The sequence below is a fragment of the Xenopus laevis genome, chromosome 9_10S (assembly GCF_017654675.1).
Source record: "Xenopus laevis strain J_2021 chromosome 9_10S, Xenopus_laevis_v10.1, whole genome shotgun sequence".
Lineage (NCBI taxonomy): Eukaryota > Metazoa > Chordata > Amphibia > Anura > Pipidae > Xenopus > Xenopus laevis.
This window is the reverse complement of record NC_054388.1, coordinates 109,821,006-109,846,290: the sequence shown is the minus strand read 5'-3', so window position 1 is coordinate 109,846,290 and position 25,285 is coordinate 109,821,006. Positions and strand designations below refer to the sequence as shown.

At 39.3% G+C, this 25,285-nt stretch overlaps 1 protein-coding gene across 1 annotated transcript in view; it reads right to left on the bottom strand.

Annotated features, from left to right (window-relative positions):
* Positions 1 to 720: 720 nt before the first annotated feature.
* Positions 721 to 25,285, bottom strand: part of LOC108703274 (lysosomal alpha-glucosidase) — a 28,213-nt gene continuing 3,648 nt past the window's right edge. Inside the window, exons 2-21 of the mRNA XM_018239389.2 lie at positions 22,025 to 22,473; positions 20,034 to 20,179; positions 18,344 to 18,509; positions 16,719 to 16,815; positions 16,310 to 16,429; positions 15,970 to 16,088; positions 15,637 to 15,768; positions 15,042 to 15,152; positions 14,840 to 14,953; positions 14,626 to 14,710; positions 13,348 to 13,465; positions 11,408 to 11,541; positions 11,152 to 11,303; positions 9,195 to 9,343; positions 8,968 to 9,109; positions 6,363 to 6,461; positions 4,957 to 5,121; positions 4,717 to 4,869; positions 1,552 to 1,617; positions 721 to 795 (exon numbers count right to left, since the gene is read on the bottom strand). Coding sequence (XP_018094878.1) covers positions 1,552 to 1,617; positions 4,717 to 4,869; positions 4,957 to 5,121; positions 6,363 to 6,461; positions 8,968 to 9,109; positions 9,195 to 9,343; positions 11,152 to 11,303; positions 11,408 to 11,541; positions 13,348 to 13,465; positions 14,626 to 14,710; positions 14,840 to 14,953; positions 15,042 to 15,152; positions 15,637 to 15,768; positions 15,970 to 16,088; positions 16,310 to 16,429; positions 16,719 to 16,815; positions 18,344 to 18,509; positions 20,034 to 20,179; positions 22,025 to 22,450 — 2,694 coding nt within the window. The 5' untranslated portion in view covers positions 22,451 to 22,473 and the 3' untranslated portion in view covers positions 721 to 795. The remainder of the gene's footprint in view (positions 796 to 1,551; positions 1,618 to 4,716; positions 4,870 to 4,956; positions 5,122 to 6,362; positions 6,462 to 8,967; positions 9,110 to 9,194; positions 9,344 to 11,151; positions 11,304 to 11,407; positions 11,542 to 13,347; positions 13,466 to 14,625; positions 14,711 to 14,839; positions 14,954 to 15,041; positions 15,153 to 15,636; positions 15,769 to 15,969; positions 16,089 to 16,309; positions 16,430 to 16,718; positions 16,816 to 18,343; positions 18,510 to 20,033; positions 20,180 to 22,024; positions 22,474 to 25,285) is intronic.

Here is a 25,285-nt window from a genome sequence, read left to right as displayed (position 1 = left end):
GCATCTTTCCTTACGTTTCCCTTCTCCCCAGGCACCAGTCTTCTCTATTCTTCCTTTTACCTGTTGTGGCATCTTTCCTTACGTTCCCCTTCTCCCCAGGCACCAGTCTTCTCTATTCTTCCTTTTACCTGTTGTGGCATCTTTCCTTACGTTTCCCTTCTCCCCAGGCACCAGTCTTCTCTATTCTTCCATATAACCATTGTTCCACTTTTCCTTATGTTCCACTTCTCCCCAGGCACCAGTCTTCTCTATTGTTCCTTATATCCATTGGTACATCTTTCCTTACGTTCAACTTCTCCCCAGGCACCAGTCTTCTTTATTCTTCCCGTTAGCCTTTGTGCCATTCCCTCCCCCTTTCAGCAAAGCTCCAACGTCTCCTCCCTATGCAAAGAACCCTCCCCTTTTACTCCCTTGCCCATATACCAGCTCCTTAAATTTTCAACATCTTCGATTTGTGCATCAGTCAAGCTCCCACATTTAAGGTGATGGCATACAATGAGATTTGTCACAAGCGGAAAATCTGTGCTATATGCAGGTAATCAGTTTACCAATGGCTATTCCCTTTGACTAGACTAAAACGTATTTTCTGTAGAAAAAAAATCACAACACACTCTTGATTTATAAAGAAATTCTAAGCAACAATCAGAATTTAAGTATTTGTCAAATAGTTTAACACCCAATCACATGCGCAAAATGATGATACACAGTCAGGCTTTTTTAATTTTAATTATAGTAAATTAATGAAATGGTTCAGTGCAATTTATTCCAAAGCAGCATGTCAGCAGCAGACGAGTCCTACCAAAAACAAAGGCAAAGAGAATTATAAATAAACTCAATATCTCAGTATGACAACAGCTATACATACATTGGCACACATTTATGCTCAGACATGCACAACACACAAGTATATGTATGAATATGTGCACAACACACACACTGAAAAGACAAACGCTCACAAATATCACAGATTTTGTAGAACATAATGAAAAGTGGTGCTTCTCTATTCTATAAATGCACTCTCCTAGATGTATTGTGCAGCGCACACTAAGGGGGTTATTTATCAAAATCACAATTTTTCGGACTATTTTATTTAAAAAAAAGTCAGAAAAAACAGAATCCACAATTCGATCTTATTTATAATTTAAAAAGCACAATTTACTCGGATTGGGGAAAACTCGATAAAATCAAGCGAAAATCCTAATTGCACAACTTTTTCCCCCAAATTGCTAGATTTTTCAGTGCTTTTCCCAATTTTTGCCCGAAAAAGTCTGATTTTTGGACTAATTCCAGCGCAGACCACAGAGACCTCTCCCATTGACTTATATACAACCTTGGCGGGTCGGAGATGGAGGATTTTCAGATTCTGAGTTTTCCATCCTCGGAGTATAATAAATCTTGAAAAATTTGTATTGTATAGTAAAAACATTTTTTTTTGGCATTCAGACTTTAATAAATAGCCCCCATAATGTAGATTATTAAAACACAAACAATGTCCATATTATGCCTTATGATAACACTCTTGCCATCCAACTATGTCAACTGCAGACTTGCCTATAAAGTCCATGTGATCACAAACTCTTGTACTATAGGCAAAGAAAGGTTCATTATAACCAGCACCTGTAAGAAAACAGATTTTAAAAGAAGCAAGTTAAAAGGATGTTTCTAAAATAAAAAACATAAATTATAGCATTTGGCAGTGGGTATAAGAAGTAAGTAAATTGATGACTCTTATTCTACTGCCACACAGGGCTTATATTTATTACAGCTTAAAGGAGAAGGAAAACGACTGAGGCAGTTTATTGCCAATATATTAGCCACAATAGTACAAGCTATAACACTATATTTATTCTGTAGAATGTTTTACCATACCTGAGAAAACCGCTCTAGAAGCTCTCTGTTTGTTTAGGATACAGCTGCCATATTAGCTTGATGTGACATCACTTCCTGCCTGAGTCTCTCCCTGCTCACTCATAGCTCTGGGCTCAGCTTACAGCAGGGATGGGAGGAGGGAGGGGGAGAGGAACAGACTGAGCATGCTCAAGCCCTAGCCCTAGCCCTGGAGGTTTAAGTTGAAAACAGGAAGTCTGATACATAAGCCCATGAGTACACAATAGAAGGAAAGAAATGTGCTGTTTCTTTTAACAGAGGACTCAGAGCAGCATTACTTTGAGGGTTTACTGGTGTATTTATATAGACCTTTCTGATAAAACTTACTTAGTTTTAACCTTTCCTTCTCCTTTAAGGAGGCTTAGCCTCCCCAAACCTACCTGACAATATTAAGAAAAACAAAAACAAAAGAGAAAGGGAATTTGTATACAGGGGTCTCACTAATAAATCTTTTTCTCCTGAGTCCTGTATTGGCAGCACAAATACCCAAGGGTTAATGTCCACTTGGAATGGCAGAATGACAGGAAAAACTGTAGGGCTGCTCCTCTAGGAATAGCAAACAATAGACAAGAGCGAGGGTGGGACTCCCTCTGCTGTCTATACGGCTATACATGATATAAAAGGATTTATTGGTGATTATACATATCACGTTTCCCTCTATCATACCTAGACAACACAGGTAAGGGTTGTGACCCAAAGTAGAGTGTGGGAGATAGCTTGCTCAGAGGAAGAGAAAGCAAGAAATAAATGGGGTAACCTGCCTCCTTGGAAGATGACAGAAAAAACTGACAGGGGAAAGGATAATGTTGGGAAGAGGAGGAACAGCCATATGGTTTTTCCTGTCTCCTAGAAAGACGTGGACATTATAATCTCATGTTGGGCTGTACCTGCTCTTCACCAGTAGGGTTAGTTTTTCCCAAGAGAGAAGTGACCTGCTCACTAGCGATTGGCGAAAATTAGCCTGCGTCAAAGTTTTTTGATGCCGGTGACAATTCCGACGGCGTCAATTAAACAGACATCCATTGACTTTAATGCGCGTCAAATGTCGTAGTCGGAATTGTCGCTTGCGCCAATTTTGTGCCCGCAAATTTATGCCATCGTCAGAATTCTAGTTTCATAAGTTTTCGCCCATTACACGAATTTAGCTGGAAATCATTTAAATATTAAATACACCCAATAGGCTGGTTTTGCTTCCAATAAGGATTACTTATATCTTAGTTGGGATCAAGTACAAGCTACTGTTTTATTATTATTACAGAGAGAAGTATTAATTATAATTAATAAAAATGTATATGTACTCTTATGGAAAATCAGATCCTGTAATTTGGAGCTTTCTGTATACAGTTATGGAACCGGTTATCCAGAATGCCGGGACCTGGGGTTTTCTGGAAAACGTATGTTTCTGTAATTTGGATCTTCATACCTTAAGTCTATTAGGAAATCATATAAACATGAAATAAACCCAATAGGCTGGTTTTGCTTCCAATAAGGATTAATTATATCTTAGTTGGGATCAAGTACAAGCGACTGTTTTATTATTACACAGAAAAAGGAAATCATTTTGAAAAAAATTGAATTATTTGGATAAAATGCAGTCTATGGGTGATGACTTTTCTGTTAGTTGGAGCTTTTTGGATAATGGGATTCTGCATAAAGGATCCCATACCTGCTACATACAGGCACTGTATCAATGGGTGCAAGTCAGTTAATTAACCCATGGGGCTAATTTTGGTTGAGAATCAGTTAATCCGCTGCCCTCTGCCGCCTCCTATTTCTGCTCAGTCATCGCGTTGGCCTCGGTGCAGACACATTGAGTTGATTTCAGTACAAAGATGCATTTTTACTCCATGTGTCTGCACCAAGGCTGACGTAGTGCAACTCAAAGCCAGTGGATCAGCTGTTTCTGAGACTTTATAACTACAGACTGAAAATCAGCCCCACGGGCAGCAGCATTCAGCACACAATAGGGTCACCTGATGATAAGCAGACAGCAGTTATATAGTGTCTTAATAATCATATAGACATAAAATGCACCATACTGAATGAGTAAATGAAGCAAAAGGAGCTGAAAAGATCAGTTATGGGGTACAGATGAAGCCATCAGGATTTAAAGGAGTCATTTTGTGTACAAAAATAAGAACGTACCAGTGCTTTATACTCATTTAGATATAGAAGAATTGTGCTTAAAAAGTAGTGTTTAAGGCTGATTAAATATTTCTGCAAAAATCCTATTATTCCCTCCCTTCTTTTCCACTTTCCTGCCCCCTGAATTCCCAGGCTGTGCACTCAGCTCACTGCACTGTAGGACAGAAACCAATCAGCAGCTAGCAGGACCTGATAGGGAACTGAAGCCTGTCTGTGCTCATGTGACTGCAGGGCTGTGATTGGCTTTCCCCCTCCTACTGTGCTTCTGGCAGGGACCGTTAGGACACGCCCACCCCTCATTTGAAACAGGGACCACAGAACATCTATAGGGAGCTCTAATAAAGAGGCTATTTTTAAAGATAATATTAATTTTTAGCACTATTTAAAAGCAACACCATATATTACTTATAATTGCCTACTAAATTATGTTTTTTTCATTTATCCTATATGTCTACATTTTGTAGCACAGTGCCATTTTTTTAATGCTAAATCCCGCCTCTAGATGGCGGTAGAGTGCAATGGCCTTCGTTCAACCAAACTACATTGTAGCACCACCAGGATTTAGTACCAAAAAAAATGGTGTCTGGACACGGTGCAGCAAAATGTGAACTCCTGATGGCTTTATCTGTAATTGTAAAATTGAATTCAAGCTAACATGCAATGGTAACATCAGTCTATTAGTACCTTTGTATCTAAGGTGTAAGAGTAATCTTCACTCGCAATGCCATTTACCAGGACTTTTTTAGGGGGGCTGGGCACCCCATAAACAGTCACCAGTCCCAGTTTTAAACCATCTGCCTGACTGTTCAGCCGGATGAGCTCATTCAGCAGGACATTCTGAAACAAAGAAATGGGTGTCAAATGATAAGCAGAATAGTTCTTCATAATCGCCTAGGACAGTCCTCATAATACCATGACATTTACATTTGCAGCTATGAAGAGAACGTGAGTGTAGTCCTGTCTCTCAAATGTTCCCAAACTTTCACCATCATCCCAGTACAAGTCACCGCGGGCAACTCCATCAGGGTTTAGTGCCACCACTAGCAGCAGGTCATTCTTGCGAGACTCCTCTGTGTTCATACCAGGCATCTGGTGGGAGCAATATTTGAAATTATATTCATGAAAAAAAAATACAGTTTTTTATTTTTTAAGGAAGACGTATGTGCCAAAAAGTAAGTATTTCTTACCTGTTGCACATTTATTAGTTAATTTTTTTCCCTAGTAGCTTTGGTCTAGCCTGGCTCCACTCATCATCATGTAACATGGAAAAACACTACACTAGCGTTTAAAGGAGTTTAAAGGAGCTGTTCAACTTTGAGTTCATTTTTAGTATGAGGTAGAGTGGGATATTCTGAGACAATTTGCAGTTGGTTATTTGGGGTTTTCAAGTTATTTATTCAGCAGCTCTCCAGTTTGCAATTGCAGCCATCTGGTTGCTAGGGTCCAAATAGCCCTGGCAACCATTCATTCGAATAAGAGACTGGAGATGAATAGACGGGACCCTGAATAGAAAGATGGGTAATAAAAAGTAGCAATAACAATAAATGTGTAGCCTTACAGAGCATTTCTTCTTTTAGAAGGGGTCAGTGACCCCCATTTGAAAGCTGGAAAGGGTCCGAAGAAGAAGGCAAATAATTAAAAAAAAACTATAAAAAAAAAAATTAAGATCCTTTAAATTTGCTTAGAATATCCCAGTCTATACCATACTAAAACTTAACTGAAAGGTGAACCACCCTTTTGAAACAGACACCATGAAGTAGAGTTGCCACCTGTCCGGTGTTGACCCAGGCAGCTCTTCAAAAAAACTGGGCTGTCTGTGTTAAAACCAGACAGGTGGTAACCCTACTCTATGGTGGTCAAAACTGACTGGTATTCCAAATAAGAAAAACAGGGCAGGATTCCCTTTGATTGTTGAAATGATCGGCCAATCACCCATCTCCATGTCATAGACAAGCCCCTGATGTCATGACCAGCCCCCCACAGCATCACAGACCCACCCCCATTGCGTCACGGCCCTGCCCTGATTCAACCAGGCCATAAGGTGGCAACCCTACCATGAATTGAGTGATGAGTTGTGGCCCTTAGTTAGGCACAGTAAGACTATTCTAGCTTCACACAACTATAGTGCAAGCTCCTTTCCAAAATGTTTGGACATAGTGTAAAATATCATAAAAAAGGGAATGCCGTGATTTGCCGAATATAATTTGATGTCTTTTGTTACCTAGATAAGCCCTGGATATATTTACTGCGACACATTACACTGCAATTTAATCTCACACTGACAAATATATAGACAAAACACAAGTCACACCTTTGCTTCAGTTTCATACCTGGGCAGGTAAGATATAACCTCCTCTTATGTGAAAATTGATCTTGTCTAGTGGAGCAGGAAGCACCATCCATTGGCCTTTACTCTCAATCCCTGTGCCCTGTAAGTATCAACATATAGGCTTATTATTGGTTGTGTAGAAGAAAGAAAAGGCAACAATGCAGATCACTAAAATAACTCGCCCTCTTCTTGCCTGCACTGGAACCAGGTGACTGAAAGGATACAGATGTGAAATGCATTATAATACACAAAAGCCATAAATATCCTGTAAATTATATCCTTATAAACGGTGAGTTCTGATGTCATCAGTTATAAACGGTGAGTTCTGATGTCATTTCTGTCACATGACTCATTGAAATTTTTGTATTATAATAAATAAAGTACCCCCAGTTGTAAAATATGAGAATATTAGAAGTTACCTCGGAGTTCCATGACCTGTATAACTCGGCCTCCGGCCTCGTGTTTTTATATGGTCATGAAACTCCTCGGTAACTTATAATATCCTTATATTTTACAAAAGGGGGTACTTTATTCACTATATTATTACCAACATGGATTTATAAAGCCACATATTGTGCAGTGTTGTACAACACAAGGCTGTGTACATAAATACAAATAACATATAAAACCTGAAACAGGATCCTCGCACCTTATTTTACCAGTGTACAAAGTAGGGATGCACAAATCCAGGATCTGGTTTGGGATTCAGCCTTTTTCAGCAGGATTCAGATTCGGCCTAATCCTTCTGCCTGGCCAAACCGAATCCTAATTTGCATATGCAAATTAGGGTCGGGAGGTAAATTGTGTGACTTTTTGTTCAAGGAAGTAAAAAATGTTTTCCCCTTCCCACCCCTAACTTACATATGTAAATTAGGATTTGGTATTCGGCCGAATCTTTTGCTAAGAATTCGGGGGTGCGGCCAACTCCAAAATAGTGGATTTGGTGCATCCCAAGTACAAAGCACAATTTCAGACATTTACCCATAATGCAGTGTTTCCCAATAATTCCAGAGTAACTGCAGCCGTTGCTTTCACAGCGATTAAGGTCGGATGCATTAAAACAGTTGCACGCTTGCATTTATTTACACAAACCAGAGGAAAGGTGCAACTAACACTCTCAGAATGGATCAGGCCACTTTTGGATTGCATGTTCAAAGTGGCATTTGCTGGATGGAGTGGGTTAACTGAACTAGTAATGTGCGGGGCAGGTTTTTCCCGAGGTTTTTTAGCCTACCCGCATCAGACTTCCGGGTTCCTTTTATAGTGCCGTCCCGCCGATGACGTCACAAAAGGGCAGGTCGAGCATGCACACGGCTATAAAGCTGGCATTTGAAGGTGGTGGGTGGGAAGAGCAGGAGAAGAGCTCAACCCCTACCCGCCCATGAAGAGGAGTGCGGGGTCGGCCTGAACTGCGGGTCCCGCAGGTATTGTCTGGCCTGCACATCACTAAACTGAACCATAACAATTGCTCTGTCTAACCAAGAATCATTAGTGGGTGAAAATTGATGCCCATAGACTTCAATGCATTAGGCACATTTTTCACCTTGTCGAAAATTTTCAATGAAAACGAGTCAGATTCACCCATCAATACTTGCAAGTACAGATGAAGCCACCAGGATTTCATATTTTGTCACACCGTGTCATTTTGTAGTGCCAAGTCCTGCCTCTAGATAGTAACATGGTAAGTTAAGTTGAACAAAAGACACAAGTCCATCAAGTTCAAACTTTTAACTCTATTTTAACCTGCCTAACTGCCAGTTGATCCAGAGGAAAGTGAAAGACCCCATCTGAAGCCTCTCCAATTTGCCTCAGAGGTTGAAAAATTCCTTCCTGACTCCAAAATGGCAATGGGACCAGTCCCTGGATCAACTTGTACTATGAGCTATCTCCCATATTCCTGTATTCCCTCACTTGCTAAACACCATCCAACCCCTTCTTATACCTATCTAATGTATCAGCCTGTGCCACTGATTCACTTCCCAGCTCTCCCTGTAACACCCCTTTCCCTCCTCTAATCTCATTGGCCCCCTCCTGTCTGCTGGGAGGAGCTACTGGTGAATAAAGCATCTGACCCTTCCTTGTACCTATCTAATGTATCAGCCTGTACCACTGATTCAGGGAGACAATTCCACATCTTCACAGCTCTCACTGTAACAAACCCCTTCCCAATATTTAGCTGGAGCCTCTTTTCTTCTAATCGGAATGGGTGACCTCGTGTCAGCTGGAAAGACCTACTGGTAAATAAATCATTAGAGAGATTATTATATGATCCCCTTATATATTTATACATAGTTATCATATCTCCCCTTAAGCGCCTCTTCTCCAGCGTGAACATCCCCAATTTGGCCAGTCTTTCCTCATAGCTAGCGTGCAATGGTCTAGCACCATCTAGAGGCAGGGCTTGGCACAAAAAAATGGTGTCTGCATAGGGTGCGATAAAATGTGAAATCCAGATGGCTTCATCTATAAGTCTTGAGCGTTTTTTTTTTTTTTTTAATTGTGATTTATTTGGAGGATTGAGGGCTACTCCTTACATGATAAGGACAATATATCGCCGAGCTATTATAAAGCAAAATAATAAAAAGTAGTAATAAAAAGCAACGCACCAATTCAGGAGCATACCACGTTCCAATAGGGAGGTATGCATTTACTTCAGTTTTCCCCTGCTCCAAAACAGGCGTGATCAGTAAAGCCTCCCCCCAAAGAAACTGCCGGTCAATTGTCCACGTGTTTGGATCAGTGGGAAACCTTCATAGGAAAGAGAAGGGAGAAACCATTTGAGATCTTTCATTCAAGTATAACAAAATCCCTTGAACCTCAGCAAACAACTCACTCGATAAAAAGAGCTCTGGCCACGGTCTCCCCAGAACTGTGAGCCTTGTGGAATAGGGTGTAGAGATACGGAAGGAGCGTGTAGCGAATAAGCAAGGCCGACTTTATAGCGCTCTGTGCTTCACCGCTGAACACGTACGGCTCCTGTGACTGGGGTGAAACACAGATATGTTAAATAGTGCAGTAACCACACAGGTTGTCAGTGCGCTAACAAACCGATATCCTGCAGAAAAACTAGTGATGCAGCGAATCCACCATTTTGGATTCGGCCGAATCTCCAAATCATTTCAGCCGAATACCGTACCAAACCCTAATGCAAATTAGGGTTGGGAAAGGAAGAAGTGGAAAACATTTTTTACATCCTTGTTTTGTGACGAAAAGCCACGTGATTTCCTTTCCCGCCCCTAATTTAGATTAGATGCAAATTGAGTTTCAGTTTGGCCAGGCACAATTATTATGTTAGAATTTGTAAAGTGTTCCCAAATCTGATGCCTAATACGGGTATTAATTCTACTATCTGGAAGGTTTGAGCCTCACTGAGCTGAAACTCATTTAAGGCTATTTACAGTAAATTCTGCTAAGTATCCAGAAACCCATTATCCAGAAAGCTCCAAATTACAGAAAAGGCCATTTCACATAGATTCCATTTTATCCAAATATTTCACATTTTAAGAAAGGATTTCCTTTTTCTGTGTAATAATAAAACAGTCGCTTGTACTTGACCACAACTAAGATATAATTAATCCTTATTGGAAGCAAAACCAGCCTATTGGTTTAATATAATGTTTACATGATGTTCTAGTAGATTTAAGATATAATTATCCAAATTACAAAAGATCCGTTAACCCGGAAAACCCCAGGTTCTGAGGATTCTGGATAACGTACCTGGACAGCTCTAGCTCTTATGAACAGGGTTGGACTGGGCTGGCGGGACACCGGGAAAAAAGCGGTGGGCCCAGAGCACTCTCCGATTGGCTGGCCCCACAAACAAGATTTGGGGGAGGGGCCCGGAAGTTTGGAACCCGGGAGACCCCCAATGGTCTGACCCTGATTATGAATGTTTGGGATCTGGGGTTTTCTAGATATACAGATGAAGCCACTTGGATTTGTGAGTTAAATGCGTCATGACTCAGGGGTAATTGAAGAAACTGTGTTATCTTAAGTCATCTTAACTCATTTAATGCATGTAACCTTTTCATTAGCATACCAAAGCTCCATTGTTCACAATGGTGAATGCTTTAATTAGATGGGATGTTGTGACGCAGTTTTCTGTGTTAAATGAGATAAATGGGATATCTGTGTTTAGTTATTCTGTGTCAAACAGACAAACCAAAGTGGCTGCATCTGTAAGATCATCATACCTTAAGTCTGCTAAAAAAAAAAAGCATTTCAACAATAACCCCAGTAAAATTGTTTTGCCTACAATATGGATTCATGCAGTTTAATTAGCATCATGTGTTAGCCACTGTATTATTATTACAGACAAAGGAAAGCATTTTCAAAAACTAGAATTGTGCAAAATTAAGTTAATGGGGGATGGTCATTCTGTAATTTAGAACATTCTGGAAAAAGTGGTTTCTTGATAAGGGATCCCACACCCCTACATCTAAAAAAATAAATAAATAAAAAAAAGGGGTAGTGAATCTGAATGAGTAATAAATGAAGTGGTTTCGCACAATGTGTGTGCACTTTCAGAGCTTTTTTGACAATGGGTTTCTTAATAAACGATCCCATATCTGTATTAGCATTGTGGAACAATTGCAACCCCTTTGTACCATTAGTTTCACAGAATCAATGAAATCTGTCAAAACTATTTTTCCTCTTTCAACTTTGCATTCTGAACAATTAACAGAAACTGAATCTCACTTCTGCATATACTCGAATAGCAGAACAGGAGTTTTGGGTTTTGTCCAAAAGTGAATGAGCTTTGGATACCGTTGTATGTAAACATTACTCACCACTGAATCTTGATCATTGTGGTTTCTCATAAAAGGATAAAAGGCTCCCAGTTGGCTCCAGCGCACACAGAGCTCCTCTGTAGTGTTACCCCCAAATCCACAGATATCTGCTCCTACCATCGGAACACCAAACATGTTGAACCTGAGTATGGCTGCAGCAGGGTACAAAGAAATGCAATAATCGCATACCATGTTACTTACTGGGATTCTCCTATCCTGAAACTGTCAAATGTGGGAGAAATGTCCATCCACATACCTGGTACAGAGTAATAAAGCTGTTCCCAACTGCTCACCACATCTCCAGTCCAGTGGCCAGCATAGTGACCGTGACTAGCAAATGTTGAGCGAGAAATGATGAAGGGACGCTTCTTCAGAACTTTAATCAGAGCACTAATTTGCAGAAAAATAACATTATTTCACATTCTACTTTATTTGCCATTCACAATTAAGGTTTGATGACAGATGCTCAATGATCCATATTAGTCTGGGTATTTGTGTATTCATATATAAAACACAAGAGCCACGAATATCCAGTAAATTATATCTTTATAAACGGTGCTTAGTGATGTCATCGGTTATAAATCGGAGCTTAGTGATGTCATTTCGGTCAAACGACTCACTGAAACTTGTGTATTATAATAAATAAAGTACCCCCTGTTGCAAAATATGAAGGTATTAGAAGTCATAAAGCCATGCTGGTGTGTAGCTCCATTTTTTGGAGTAAAGTCCAGAATTGAGAATTGAACAAACGAATAATAAAATGTATACAATCAAGAAAAATCAAAGTGTTATTAAAATATGGTTTCTTACCAGGGTAACCCCCAGTCCAAGGGCTTGCCAATTTTTGGGAAAACACAAAGTATTCAACTCTAGTAAGAGGTCATCCTGTAGTAAAGCAGTAGCCAAAAATGTTTTTATAAAAGTATAAAAATCTTTATTAGGACATATGTAAGCCTGCCTCGTTTTTGTGCCTAAGGTGGGCACTTACTCATAGGCTAGTGGTCTCTCCTGTTGTACAATCCTTATAAAGGGGTATTGACCAATTAAAAAGCATTACATTATGCTGCTCATTGACCAATCAAGAGAAGCCTTGTTCCATAGACAAGGGCCAATGCCTGTATAGCATCCTACTGAGCCTTATCCAATATTCAGCCTCATGTTTTTCTATGGTCATGGAACGCCTCGGTTACTTATAATATAGTGAATAAAGTACCCCCCTTGTAAAATATAAGGATATTATAAGTTACCGAGGAGTTTCATGACCATATAAAAACACGAGGCCGAAGGCCAAGTGTTTTTATACAGGTCATGGAACTCCGAGGTAACTTCTAATATCCTCATATTTTACAACTGGGGGTACTTTATTTATTATAATACACAAATTTTAGTGAGTCATGTGACAGAAATTACATCACTACTCACCGTTTATAACTGATGACATCACTACTCACCGTTTATAAGGATATATTTTACAAGATATTCATGGCTTTTGTGTATTATATCCTTATATTTTACAAGAGGAGGTACTTTATTCACAATAATTCATTCATATGACATAGTAAATTTTTTCCATATGACAAACAATTTTCTAATAGTATGAAATTCTTGACCAAATGGAAAATTTTCCTGAGCAATCTTTCCCAAAATGGAACCCTTATAATAGAACACTAGCTTGTACCATTAAGAACATGAGAAAATAAAATGTAAACCAGGACTATACTTTAGATATTAGTGCCATAAAAACTAATTTTACTAATTTTTGCTTTTTGTTATACTATAATCTAGATAACATTGGTTTTAAAATGGATAATACAATTTGAAGGTTTGAACTTTTATTACTAATCTTTTCATGAACTGCATTGCCAATCTTCTTTATTATTGATATAATTAATGTTGTTACTGTTATGTAACTACTCACCTACAAAACGAATAGAAATTAAAAAAAAAATACACATTGGTGAAATAGAATACTCCTTTAGCTTTAGGTGGGTTACCTATGGCCACAAGGACTGACATAGACGTAAATCCATAAGCTGAGAATTACAGTTGTATGCATATTTCCATACCTGTTGTATCATTAATGTGGGTGCTACATGGACATTTTGGTAGCAACAACCCAATACTAGTGCCGATTTTTTGTGTGAACTGGAAAAACATTAGGTTTGCAGCACAAAAGTTTGGAAGATATTCACTTACTAGTAGGTAGCCACTGCCTCAGAGAGTCCGTAGAGATTGTGAAGGTTGTAGTGTGAGGATAAATGCTGCTGACTGGAGGCACAGATGGTGGTGGAACTAAGTGAGCCTCCAACTACCCCTGGTGACAAGAGAAAAATGGAGGATACAGAACAATGACAATCCAGACGGAATAGAGGCGTGACACAGATAAAGCAAGCTTGAGTCTACTCTAGAGCTAAAATTAATCTTCCAAACTGTGAAAGCAAAGGAGAAAAACAATGGAAAGAAAGTTTGTGGCTCGCTGTATGAAAGGAAAAGCAGAAAAAATGGTGGGGGTGGTAGTGCTGAATTGGTAGTGACAATAAGTTGGCTCTACAGTTGATTTTGAACTTGGCCTTCTAGTTGTATTTGATCTAATCCTTCCAAAATAGCCTAAAGCAAGCTTTACATTGAGAGTTCCGTTGGTTTGGTGAGGTTGCCAAACAAGTAGATTCTTCTCCGATATGCTCACGATACAAGGTGGGCAATGTTGGGCCAAACAACCAGATCACAATGACAGGAATGCACAATGACAGACGAGCTGATGCAGTCCTCGACCTGATGGGATTTTTATAACTGCCCGATCGTTGTCTGCCCGATATTCAGACATATATCAGTTGGACAGGGCCCTTGGAGGGCCCCATACATACATCAGCATCTGAAATTTGCACATGTATGGGCATCTTTAAGGTAGATTTGTACCATCTTCATTCAGGTTCTTTCCTAATCACCTCCCAGTTTATCATGCAAATCACTACCTGTTCGCTTGGGTCATTGACCTCAATAAATGTTTTGCATTAGTAAAAAAAATAAAGAACAGCTGCATCATTGTATACCTTATACTAAAAGGGATTTAAGATGAACGTCTCATTTGATAGTATTGCTTAAGATTTCTTATTAACAACCCTATCAGACCTGAGCACAAATTAAATGAGCAGCTTTACAAGCATAGGCTCCTTTCACAGGCCCTCAATCCCAACTACATGGAGAAGACTCAGAAGAATCACTCTGCAGCTGGTCTGGTGGCTGCCATGTCTGGATTTCAGGACCTGATGGATTTCCAAACATGGTGTCTGCCAACCATGTTGCACTGCTCTGCCTTTCACGTGTGATAGGTGTTATTCTTGCGAGTCTGATCCTTCTAGTTGAGCAGGTAGTGTTATGAAACCTTTAAGACCACTATCAACATATAAAACGAAGGAACAGGGAAAATCAATTATAATCATGGTTATCTATGTTATAAAGGTAGAAATAACTTTCCAGGAACGTAGGGAGGGTTCTCCAGCTCATTGTTGGGGCATCCATTTACCGAGCCCTTGACAAAGTTTGAGGGCTCATTCATGTCCTTTAAAAAAAAAAAAAAGTACAGAGTGAGGAGGAAGGAACAGAAAGCACCATAAAAAGTTACAGAACTGCAATGATATGCTTCAAAAATACAGATAAATAGGGAAACAAATGGCAGGAGGTAACTTACAATCCACATCCCATCAAAAGGCACTTGGTCATGGAAAAGTGTCACCATGTCATACCACCAGCTAAATGTCTCCGGATTTGTAAAATCAGGAAACACAGTGAGGCCAGGCCAGACCTAAACAGATGGAAAGAAAGGGTACATGATCCTAATTCTGGTAAGAGCAGGGAGAGGACCCTGTTACACAAATCATTATGCCCATTACCTTTCCTACAAGAGGTTTTCCTTTATCATCAGTGATAAACACTCCTCTCTTCAGGCCATCATCATATGGTGGGTAACTCCCAGGTGTGTTGGAGCTGCTGATGGCTGGGTCCTAAAATAATCACAGAAGAAAGTAGCAGGCATGTTATATTATGTGTACAGAGTAATGGACATCTCTTACATTAACTTTCCCCAAGCAAAAGTGAAGGGGAATTATTTATAGGGTGCTTTTTTGACATGGGACTCAATGCACTTTACAGGGTTTTTGGCAGCCATAATATGTGCATTATGTACACCAGTTGAGTGACTTGTCCAGGGTCAAATGGAGTTTTGTCATAGGGAATTGAGCCAATAGCTCAAATAGGAGATCCTGGATGATCACCTAAGGTTTAGGTCAATTGTCACTGCAAAGTCATATGGGCAGATGTATTGGTTCGAAGGCTAAATTAGAATTTTCGGGGGGTTTTCGTTGGTCAAAATTCACAATTTGAATGTAAAAGCAGCAACTTGAATTGAATATGAGAATATGTCTAGTAGCCAAATGTTCTTATTCAGCTGCAGCTTCCATTACAAAATCTCTGAATGGTGCCCCTTACCACAATCATGATGTATTTCATGCCCTGTTGGTGGAACTCTTTCACCATCTCTGGAAAATCCCCATATCTGTTTGCATCGTATGTAAAGTCTCGCATGGCATCCATGTAATCGATATCATTCCACTGCACATCCTGAGGGGAGGAAAGGAGTTTTTCTAGACCATTCTGTGCTATCATTGTATACTTTAAAGGGAAGAAGATATGGTTTGGGGCAAAGAAAGTAGTTTTATGGTACCACATTGCTGAGGCTAGTTATTGGTGCAAGTCACTAAATCACAGGGTTAGCAATGGCTTTTTATTGGAATTCTTCTACAGGGATATCTGCTCACTCACCAGTGGAAATTTTGCATCCCTCATATTTTTCACCACTTGTCGAGTGCAATTTGACGTTGAATACCCCCAACGGCAAAGGTGGAACCCAAGACTCCAGTAGGGAGGCATAAATGGATATCCTGCAAAGTAAGGTTGGCCATTGTCAGGCGTGTTGAACTAACTTCCTAGCTTTGATGAGAAACCAGAATCATCTACATCTTCTGCCTGAGCTACTAGCTCCACTTTATGTTGTGTCTTGATTTAACTCATGCCATATCATAGCTGGAAGTGTCAATTAAAGACCATTTGGGCTTGGCAGATTCCATTTTCTTTACAATCAATGTGGAAACTGACTCCTTACCAATAACATCCTGATACTGTCGAATCACGGATTTTGGCTCAGGTCCAAGGAATACATAGAAATCCAAGATTCCTCCGGTAGTTCTCCAGGTCAGAGCTGGAGCTTCCTGCAATAATACATCTGGAGACAAATAATTTCAATGACAGTTAAGCATCTTCTAGAAAGGAAGATACAGCCTCCCTTTTTTCTTTTTTACATTCACAGAAAAATATACCATTGGTGATTAATTGTCCCAATGAGATACCAGATAAGAGCCCTAAACAAAAATCCCAGCACTTGGGACTCTCTATTGAGTTTTGATGCCATTACTTATGTATATGCCAAATAACGGCAATATCCATCAACCACACCTGAAATATAGAGAAGAGCTATATTTCTGGAGAAGCCATCTCTTCAGTATAACACTTACCCATAGCATTGCTGTTTAACAGGAACACCCCATGAGCTGAGCCACCTTTCTCCATGGACAGGTAGAATGGATGAGACCCATACAAGTTAGAATCCTTCTAAAGGAACAAACCACAGAGCTACTTTAGGATGTGACATATCCAAAACTTTACAGATGTTCAATAGTCATAACATCTTTACAGACAAAAAGGATTTTGGATCTATTTTTAGCTACATAGAAGTATCCTATGCTCTCAGTTCATGAAATCTCAGTGGGAACCTGGTGCAAATGGTATACTTCCTATTGTAAATATTGATGAAGAAAAAAAAAAAATGCTGTTGGTGAAACTAATGGAGCAAGTGGTCTTGCATTTATTTTTTTAATTAAATTAATTAAATAGACTTCAGCAAACGGGCATCAGTTGATACAATGACGTGGACAACCACAGAAAACAGCGGTCATTCCATTCCATTATTTCTATTATAAAGAAAAGCATCTCAACATCTAGGCAAGCCAAAAATGCTTTCCAAGACCTAGGGGTATTATTTTTATAGTCTACAATCAACAGAAGACTTTATGAAAGTAAATACATAGGGTTTACCATAATGTGTAAACAACTAATAAGACTCAAGAAAAAGGACGGAACAGAATCTGCCAGAAAACATCTTAAAAAGCCTGTCCAGTTCTGGAACAATGTTCTTTTGGACCAATGAAACGAAGATCAACACAAAAACGGTGGGAAAAGAAGATTATGAAGAAGGGAATGGCTCATGATTTGAAGCATACCACATCTAAGAATGGTGGAGGAAATGGCATGGGCACTTTAGGCTGCCAATGAAACTGGGTCAATATGGTTCATTGATAAAAATATGACTGCTGCCAGATTTTGAAGTGTATGTCTATACTGTCTGTTCTGATTCAGTCAAATGCCGTTAAAATGATATGCCATACCTCCCAACATGTGAGAGGGCTTAAAATGTTAGACCACACCCCTAAATACCAATTTTACCAAAACACACTCCAGACATACTAGGATACTTACTACAAAAAAGGATGTCCAGCATATAAACCCTAGAAATGCGAGTATGATTACTAACTAAAATGATCAATGAGCATATAAACCCCAGGCATGCCAGAATAATCACTAAATAAAATGGATAATGGGTATATGTACCCCAGACATGCCAGTAAGATCACTGTATACATGAGCAATGAGCACTCCATTAACTCCAGACCCGCCAGTAAGATCAATGCTGAAGAAATATATTGAAAGCATTGCCTCACCTACACTTGCACAAGCAGATTACCAATACCAACGTTTTTTTGTCCTGGTGCTCCCAGGCTTTTTGTCTCTTTTTCTCTCAAAAATCCGGGAGAGTGGTTTGTGCTCTTAAATTTGAGATTGTCACACAAAAATTGGAACATTTGGGATGTGATGGCACTTTGCAGTACATAACGAAAAGCAATTCAAATGCTTTGATCAGTATATGTATGATTATGTTAGTTTGACCAATTTCTTTTGAGCACTTGAAAATAGGGAAGCACTGAAAGTTCCAGAAGTGAAAGCTCTGAGGTGGTATCTAGGTTTATATCCTTACAGGACAGCACAAATACGAAACTGAGACATAACCCAATATTCTACTTACTGAAGGTCTCAAATCTCTGTTCCAAAAAGTGAGGCGATTCCACTGAAGGCTGAGATTAAGAGCAATATAGTGTTCCCCCAGACCGTACAGATAACCAGAGGGAAGGGATGTTGAGATCTGCAAGAACTGATCTGCAAATATCAGTGGAGCCAGAGTGGTGTTCAACCTGTCATATAAAACCGTAAAACCAAAGTATCCACCTTAATTCAGGTACAAATAAAAAACAGGTTGCTTCAAAACCTAATAATTCTGGCACAATTTTGAATGTTATTTAGAAGATTTTTATTATAACAATTTTTGTATGTTTGTACTAAAAAGGTATGGGACCCGTTATTCAGAATGCTCAGGACCTGGAGTTTTCCAGATAACGGATCTTTCTGTAAGTTGGATCTTCATACCTTACATCTACTAGAAAATCATGAACATATTAATTAAGCTTAATGGGCTGGTTTTGCTTCTAATAAGGATTGGCAGCAAAGCAGCATGGGGTGTGTATTCACAATGGTGCACCGCCCTCTTTTCCCGTGCGTGACACACGCCAGCGTCTAATCGCATGGGATGCACGCACCCAGCCTGCGCCGAAAAACTTCGGCAGTGGCCAAAATGAGTCTGCTGGCATCAGGGAGGTGAGAGGAAACATGGACTGATGCATGTATTGTGTGGTGGGTTGCGGATCAGTGGGGGCAAACTCACAAGTCTCTCCATCACTTCTCAGCTGTGTGTTCTGTGATGTGAGCTTATGCCATCCTGCTATGGGTTCTGGGGGTTATGTATACATGGAATTGTGCCTGTGCCATCCTACTACCAATTCTGGGGGTATTTATACATGGAATTGCCCCGTGCCATCCTACTATCAATTCTGGGGGTATTTATACATGGAATTGTGCCTGTGCAGTCCTATCAATTCTGGGGGTATTTATACATGGAATTGCCCTGTGCCATCCTATCAATTCTGGAGTTATATATACATGGAATTGTGCCTGTGCCATCCTATGAATTTTTGGGGTATTTATACATGGAATTGCGCCTGTGCCATCCTACTATGAATTCTTGGGTTATTTATACATGGAATTGCCCTGTGCCATCCTACTATGAATTCTGGGGGTTTTATACATGTGGTACCATCCTGCATTGAATTCTGGGGTATTTATACATGGAATTGCTCCTGTGCCATCTTAATACAAGTTCTGGGGGTATTTTAATTTGGAATTGCCATTCCGCTATGAATTCGGGGGGGCATTTATAAATGAAGTTGCCATTCCACTATGATTCTTAGGGGTATTTATATATGAAATTCTACTGTGCCATCCTGCTTTCTGGGTGGGAGAATGCAGAAAATACAGGGTTAAAGATCTTATATGATGGAGAACATACATGAACTAGTATTCTGAATAGGTATATATGTATGTGATGAGCAACCATATTGATCATATTAGTGTTAGTTTTACTGGAACAGTTTAACTGCTTCTATGATATTAGGTCAGTAATGTTGTGTTCCAGCCCAATGCATAAAGGTTGCGTGGGGATAGGGGGGCCCTGTTGTAAATTTACTTACCAGGGCCATTAGGGGGGGTCTAGTTATGCCACTGCTCCAAGTCCACCTTCCTACTCATTGGTCTACCCCCACTGGGACCTCAGAGTCAGAGAACTATCTCACAGCCACCATGGAAAAAAAACAGCCTTTACTTACAAAGTTTGCCCGGTGGACTTTCTGCGAACGACCAAACTAAAAGGGTCACAGGAAAATTGGACATCGTAGAGTGTATTGGGTGCCTTGCCATGGACCTGCGGAGTGGGTATTGGAACCTCATAGCGTTTCTCAGCAGGATCTTTGATCTGTGAGGGAATACCAACATAGTGAAGATTGTGCACAAAGGTGTACAAATATAGAAAATAGCTCCTGAGGGGCCTTGAACTGCAATTGAAAATAGCAACCAATCAGAACTTGTTTTCATTTTAACTAGTAGTAGACTCTTAAAAATGTATCAACATGGGACCAAACTTTATCTGACCTATTTAATTTAGTCATGTACCAGAAGTTATATTTCCACTGCACACTTATTAAACCTGTGAACAAGTAAAGGGTACCTTTTCAATCTACAATCTCTCCTTAAAGTAACCTTCTCGCCCTTACTTGGTAAACAATTTCACTTTACATATGTAAAGTGTTCATCTCCTGCTGCAGCCAACTCCTTATTCCACATAATTAATCAGAATCCTTCAGTAGATCAGTGTTCATCCGTGCACTAACTGAATATGTACCGTCAGTCAACAGATTTGTACTGTTTGCAGTTTGATAAAATACATGTGTAGGGGGCTGATAAATAGTTGCCCCTTTTATTGTGTATTACCCTAAAGTTTAGCCACTGAAGGGCCCCTTAGTTTATGGAAGGATAATGCTCCTCTTCCTGGATCAAAGCTTTCCCTAGTTTAGCCAAGTAATAAGTAATATTATATAAGCTGAGCACACGTGTTCTCAGGGTCCATTTTATCCGTCCCCTTACCTGGACAGGTAGGAAGGGTGCATTGGAACCTAATCAAGTCTAGCAAGAATAGGCTACTCACTTTAGTAGATCACTCTAGGAGTGATGGATAGCCAGGGCAATTCAGCCAAGCAACACAGGCTCCACCGAGGAGTGTTAAGTGGGTTTTGGGAGACATCCAAGAGTTCCACTTAGAGTAAAGGCTGAAAGTTGGAAATGCCTCTGTCTATGCTGTGTATTCTCTCTCTTACCCTGTGGGGATGTATAAGGACCATTGATACTGTGAGTATATGCCTATCCACATATGTTCTATGTTTGGATTGTGGAAATACTAAATACATGTTATTGTGGAAATACTAAAGGTTACAGTTTCACTACAACCTGCGAGGGCCCACACCTGAGTGTCTTGAGTTTCATCCGGGCAGCTTAATTGTAAAGCTTATAGCTCAGGAGAAATTGTGCAGCTCCATTTTACCATAGCCTTATACATGTATTTCATGTTTCATGGTTTAATTTAAAGGCCTTATTTATCAAAATCCTAATTTTAATAAATGTATTTTATTAAGAAAAAAAAGTCTAACCAAACTAGAATCCACGATTGTAGCTTATTTATTATTAAAAAAAGCATGATATAATAAGAAAAGTTTTCACAAGTCGCTCAATTTTTTCGGGCTTCTTCCTAAAAAGCCCAAATTTTTTGGAAATTTTTGCCCAAAAAGCCAGAAATAGTAGAATTTTTGGGCTAATTCCAGTGCAGACCACAGAAACTTCCAAATAGGATAGGGACCTCTCCCATTGACTTATATACAACCTAGGTAGGTCTAAGATGAAGGATTTTCGGATTCTGACTTTTTCCATCCTGGGGTACAATAAATCTCGAAAAATTTGAATTTTTTATTTCCACTAAAAATTCGGATTTTATGGTAAAATCTGACTTTAATAACCTCCTCAGTCTTTCACAGCAATTGGCTGTTTTTTCAGAAAATCCCGTTAGACCAGTAGACGACAATTTTCAACATGTGACACTTAGCACAACAGCTACACATTATACAAAAAACATAACACTGTTCCTCTTTGTCAACCACAACAGAACACTGCTGGTTATGCAGACTTCCCACAACATTCCAAATGAAAATATCAAAAGCATTTGGCAGGGAATTAATCTACAGTTGTCTTAGAAACAACCTAAAATACTTACAGTAAAATGGAGTCTACTCTCTGTCTCGAAGAAAACTTCCAGCTGCAAGGTCATTATATCACGAGGCATGAACGTACCCATGGAACGCTTGAGGGTGGCACTGTATCCTCTATCCGTCTGGGTTAAATTGTCCATCTTGTAACTGGGATAGCTTGGGGGATAAAAGCACCATGGCTGCCCAATATTCCCGTTATGTTCTGCTGGAGAGTAACAGCAGCCACGAGCCTCACACTCTTCCTTACTGACAATCTTTTCTGGGGCACAGTCGAATCGGCTGTTGGGGGACAAATTACACTGCAAAGGGCTGGGCTGGGTTTCTTGTGATGGGGCTCCAGAACATACAGCAGAAAGCAAAAGAAGCATTAACAGACTCCATACTGAACCTTCAGAACTTCCACTCCTGCCCAAGGAGCCCGGCATAGACATCTTGAGCCGGATGGGATGTGTCTCTACAAATAAATTACATGTGCATTAGCTGCCTCATTATTCCACAAAAAGAAATAAAACGTGAAAAATGTTATGTCCACTGATAATTTAGGATTTGCATATTGGTTAAACAACTTTGGTATGCTCATATCCTTCTTGCATGCCTTCTATTTTTACCCTATTCAGCCATTGTTAAATAATCTGCATGTGGACAGCCTCAAAGTACTTAAGGAACTCTGGGCATAATGGGTGCTCAAAGACAGGTGCTTAAAGGGGTGGTCCACCTTGAAGTGGACTTTTAGTAGGATATAGAATAGCCAATTCTAAGCAACCTTTCAATTAACCTTCATTTTTTTCTCTTTTATAGTTTTTTTAATTATTTGCCTTCTTCTTCTGACTCTTTTCAGCTTCCAAATGAGGTCCCTGATCCCATCTAAAAAACAAATGCTGTCAGGCTACAAATGTATTTCTATTGCTACTTTTTATGACTCATCTTGCTATTCAAGCCTCTCCTATTCATATTCCAGTCTCTTATTCAAATATAATACGTTGGACCCTAGCAACCAGATGGCTGAAATGGAAAACTGGAGAGCTGCTGAATAAAAAGCTAAATAACAAAAAAAATAAATAATAAAAAAATTAAGAACTAGTTGCAAATTGTCTCAGAATATCACTCTCTACATCATACTAAAAAGTTAACTCAAATTTGACCAACCCCTTTCAGGACCAATAAACTTGTAATTATAACATAGCCTGTTTCCCGAAGAAACGGAGTAGAAGTTTTCCATGCCTTATACTCTCCCGTCTGCCACATTTTATGAAGCCATTGCACTTTATCTAAAGGGGAGGATTACGCCCTTTTTTAACATTTGTTTAATGAATTGGGCTGGGCACCCACTTGTTGGATTAGGAATGAAATTTTACATGGTAGAATGAATTATTTGCAGTGTAAACAGTGTAAATTAGGAATAAAAACTACACAATAAAAAGCATGACAGAATCCCTTTAACCTTCTGGAGGGACAACTGTACATAGGATTGCCCAGCCTCTTAAAGTATTTTTTTCCTGGGCCCATACTTGTGTTATATAAACTTGTTAGACAGGCACTCATTGCACCAACTCATGTGACTCCGAGATGGGAAGGTTGGGAGCGAGTATATTGAATGATAACAACATGGAGGATCAAGTTGGGAAAGGGCGGGTAAGAGTCACTTCAACTTTTGTCAAGTTCCCACAACGCCTTAAACAGTTATTCTCCTTTTTTTTTGCAAGTATGCTAACCACAGAACAAGCAAGGCATTATGGAAATTAGAGTCAAGGAGGAGAGGTGTCTACCAATTCAATACATTGTAAAGGAAGATACATTACATAGTTTCAAGAAAGGGTTAGATGGCTTTTTAAAAAGTGAGAAAAGTGAGTTACTAAAATATACACTACATTTAGTACGAAATTAATTCATAGGCCAGTGCAAATACCTTCTTGGAGTCAGACCTGCCTCTGGATAAGTCAACAGGCGGGTTTCACTTAATCAAATAGCTTGAACTTGATGTGTCTTTTTCAACCTCACCTACTATGTTAGCTATGCAATTACAGTTATGGGACCAGTTATCCAGAATGCTCGGGACCTGGGGAGTTCTGATTAATGGATCTTTCTGTAATTTGGATCTCCATACCATAGGTTTACTAGAAAACCATATAAACATTAAATAAACCCAATAGGCTGGTTTTGCTTCCAGTAAGGATTAATTATATCTTAGCTGGGACCAAGTACAAGCTACTCTTTTATTATTACAGAGAAAAAGGAATAACTTTTAAAGATTTGGATAAAATGGAGTCAGCCTTTCCGTAACTGGGAGATTTCTGGATTACTGGTTTCTGGATAACAGATCCAGTATTAATGGTATGAGTAACTAGGGAAAGATGAGTAGGGAACTTTAATGTTAAATTATGAAAATATATTGAAAACATTTGACATTTCACAGTGCATAAAATGTTCGAGTGGGCATCCCCTTTCAGTCTTATATATGCAGGCACATTTGCTAAGACTGGGCAGTTTTCTTTGGTAACAGTCAAATCTCCGCTTTCATCGTTCTACCTACAGGCAGCTGTAGGTGATTTTTTCTTTTGAAAACCAAATGCAACAATCATGCTGAATTTGATTCTCTTGACTTTAATAAAACACAAGTAAAATATTTACTGATTGAAAAAGAAATTTACTTCAAGGCACTATTATTATTACTGTATATCAACATGTTTTTAGAGCGCCAGCATATTCCGCAATGCTGTAAAATAAATGTCTGTATACAAAGAACATACAGAATTACATACATAGCAACCAGTAACGGATGCAAAAGGTGAAAAAAGCCCTGCACAAAAGAGCTTACAATCTAAAATGGGAAGGAGTTGAGTGGGCAAGATCAGAAATAAGCAAGGTGAGAGATGTAGCAGTATTGCATTTGGTAGCTAAACTGAAAGAGGGTAGGCTTCTCTAAAATATGTTTTTAAGACCATGGGAGAGATCTATCTATCTATCTATCTATCTATCTATCTATCTATCTATCTATCTATCTATCTATCTATCTATCTATCTATCTGTCATCATCTATCTATCTATCCATCCATCTATCTATCCATCCATCTATCTATCATCATCATTGTGTCTCTCTTCTATCCATCCATATTATTATTTGACTCGGAACATCTTTCCTTAAAATGTTCCTCAGAGAAGAGCTTTTGTGTTTTTCGTTTTCTCTCTCTCTCTCTCTCTCATCTATTTTGTTTTAGACTCACTATTCAGAAAACTGGCACAACACCATTACACTTTGCTTGGTATTT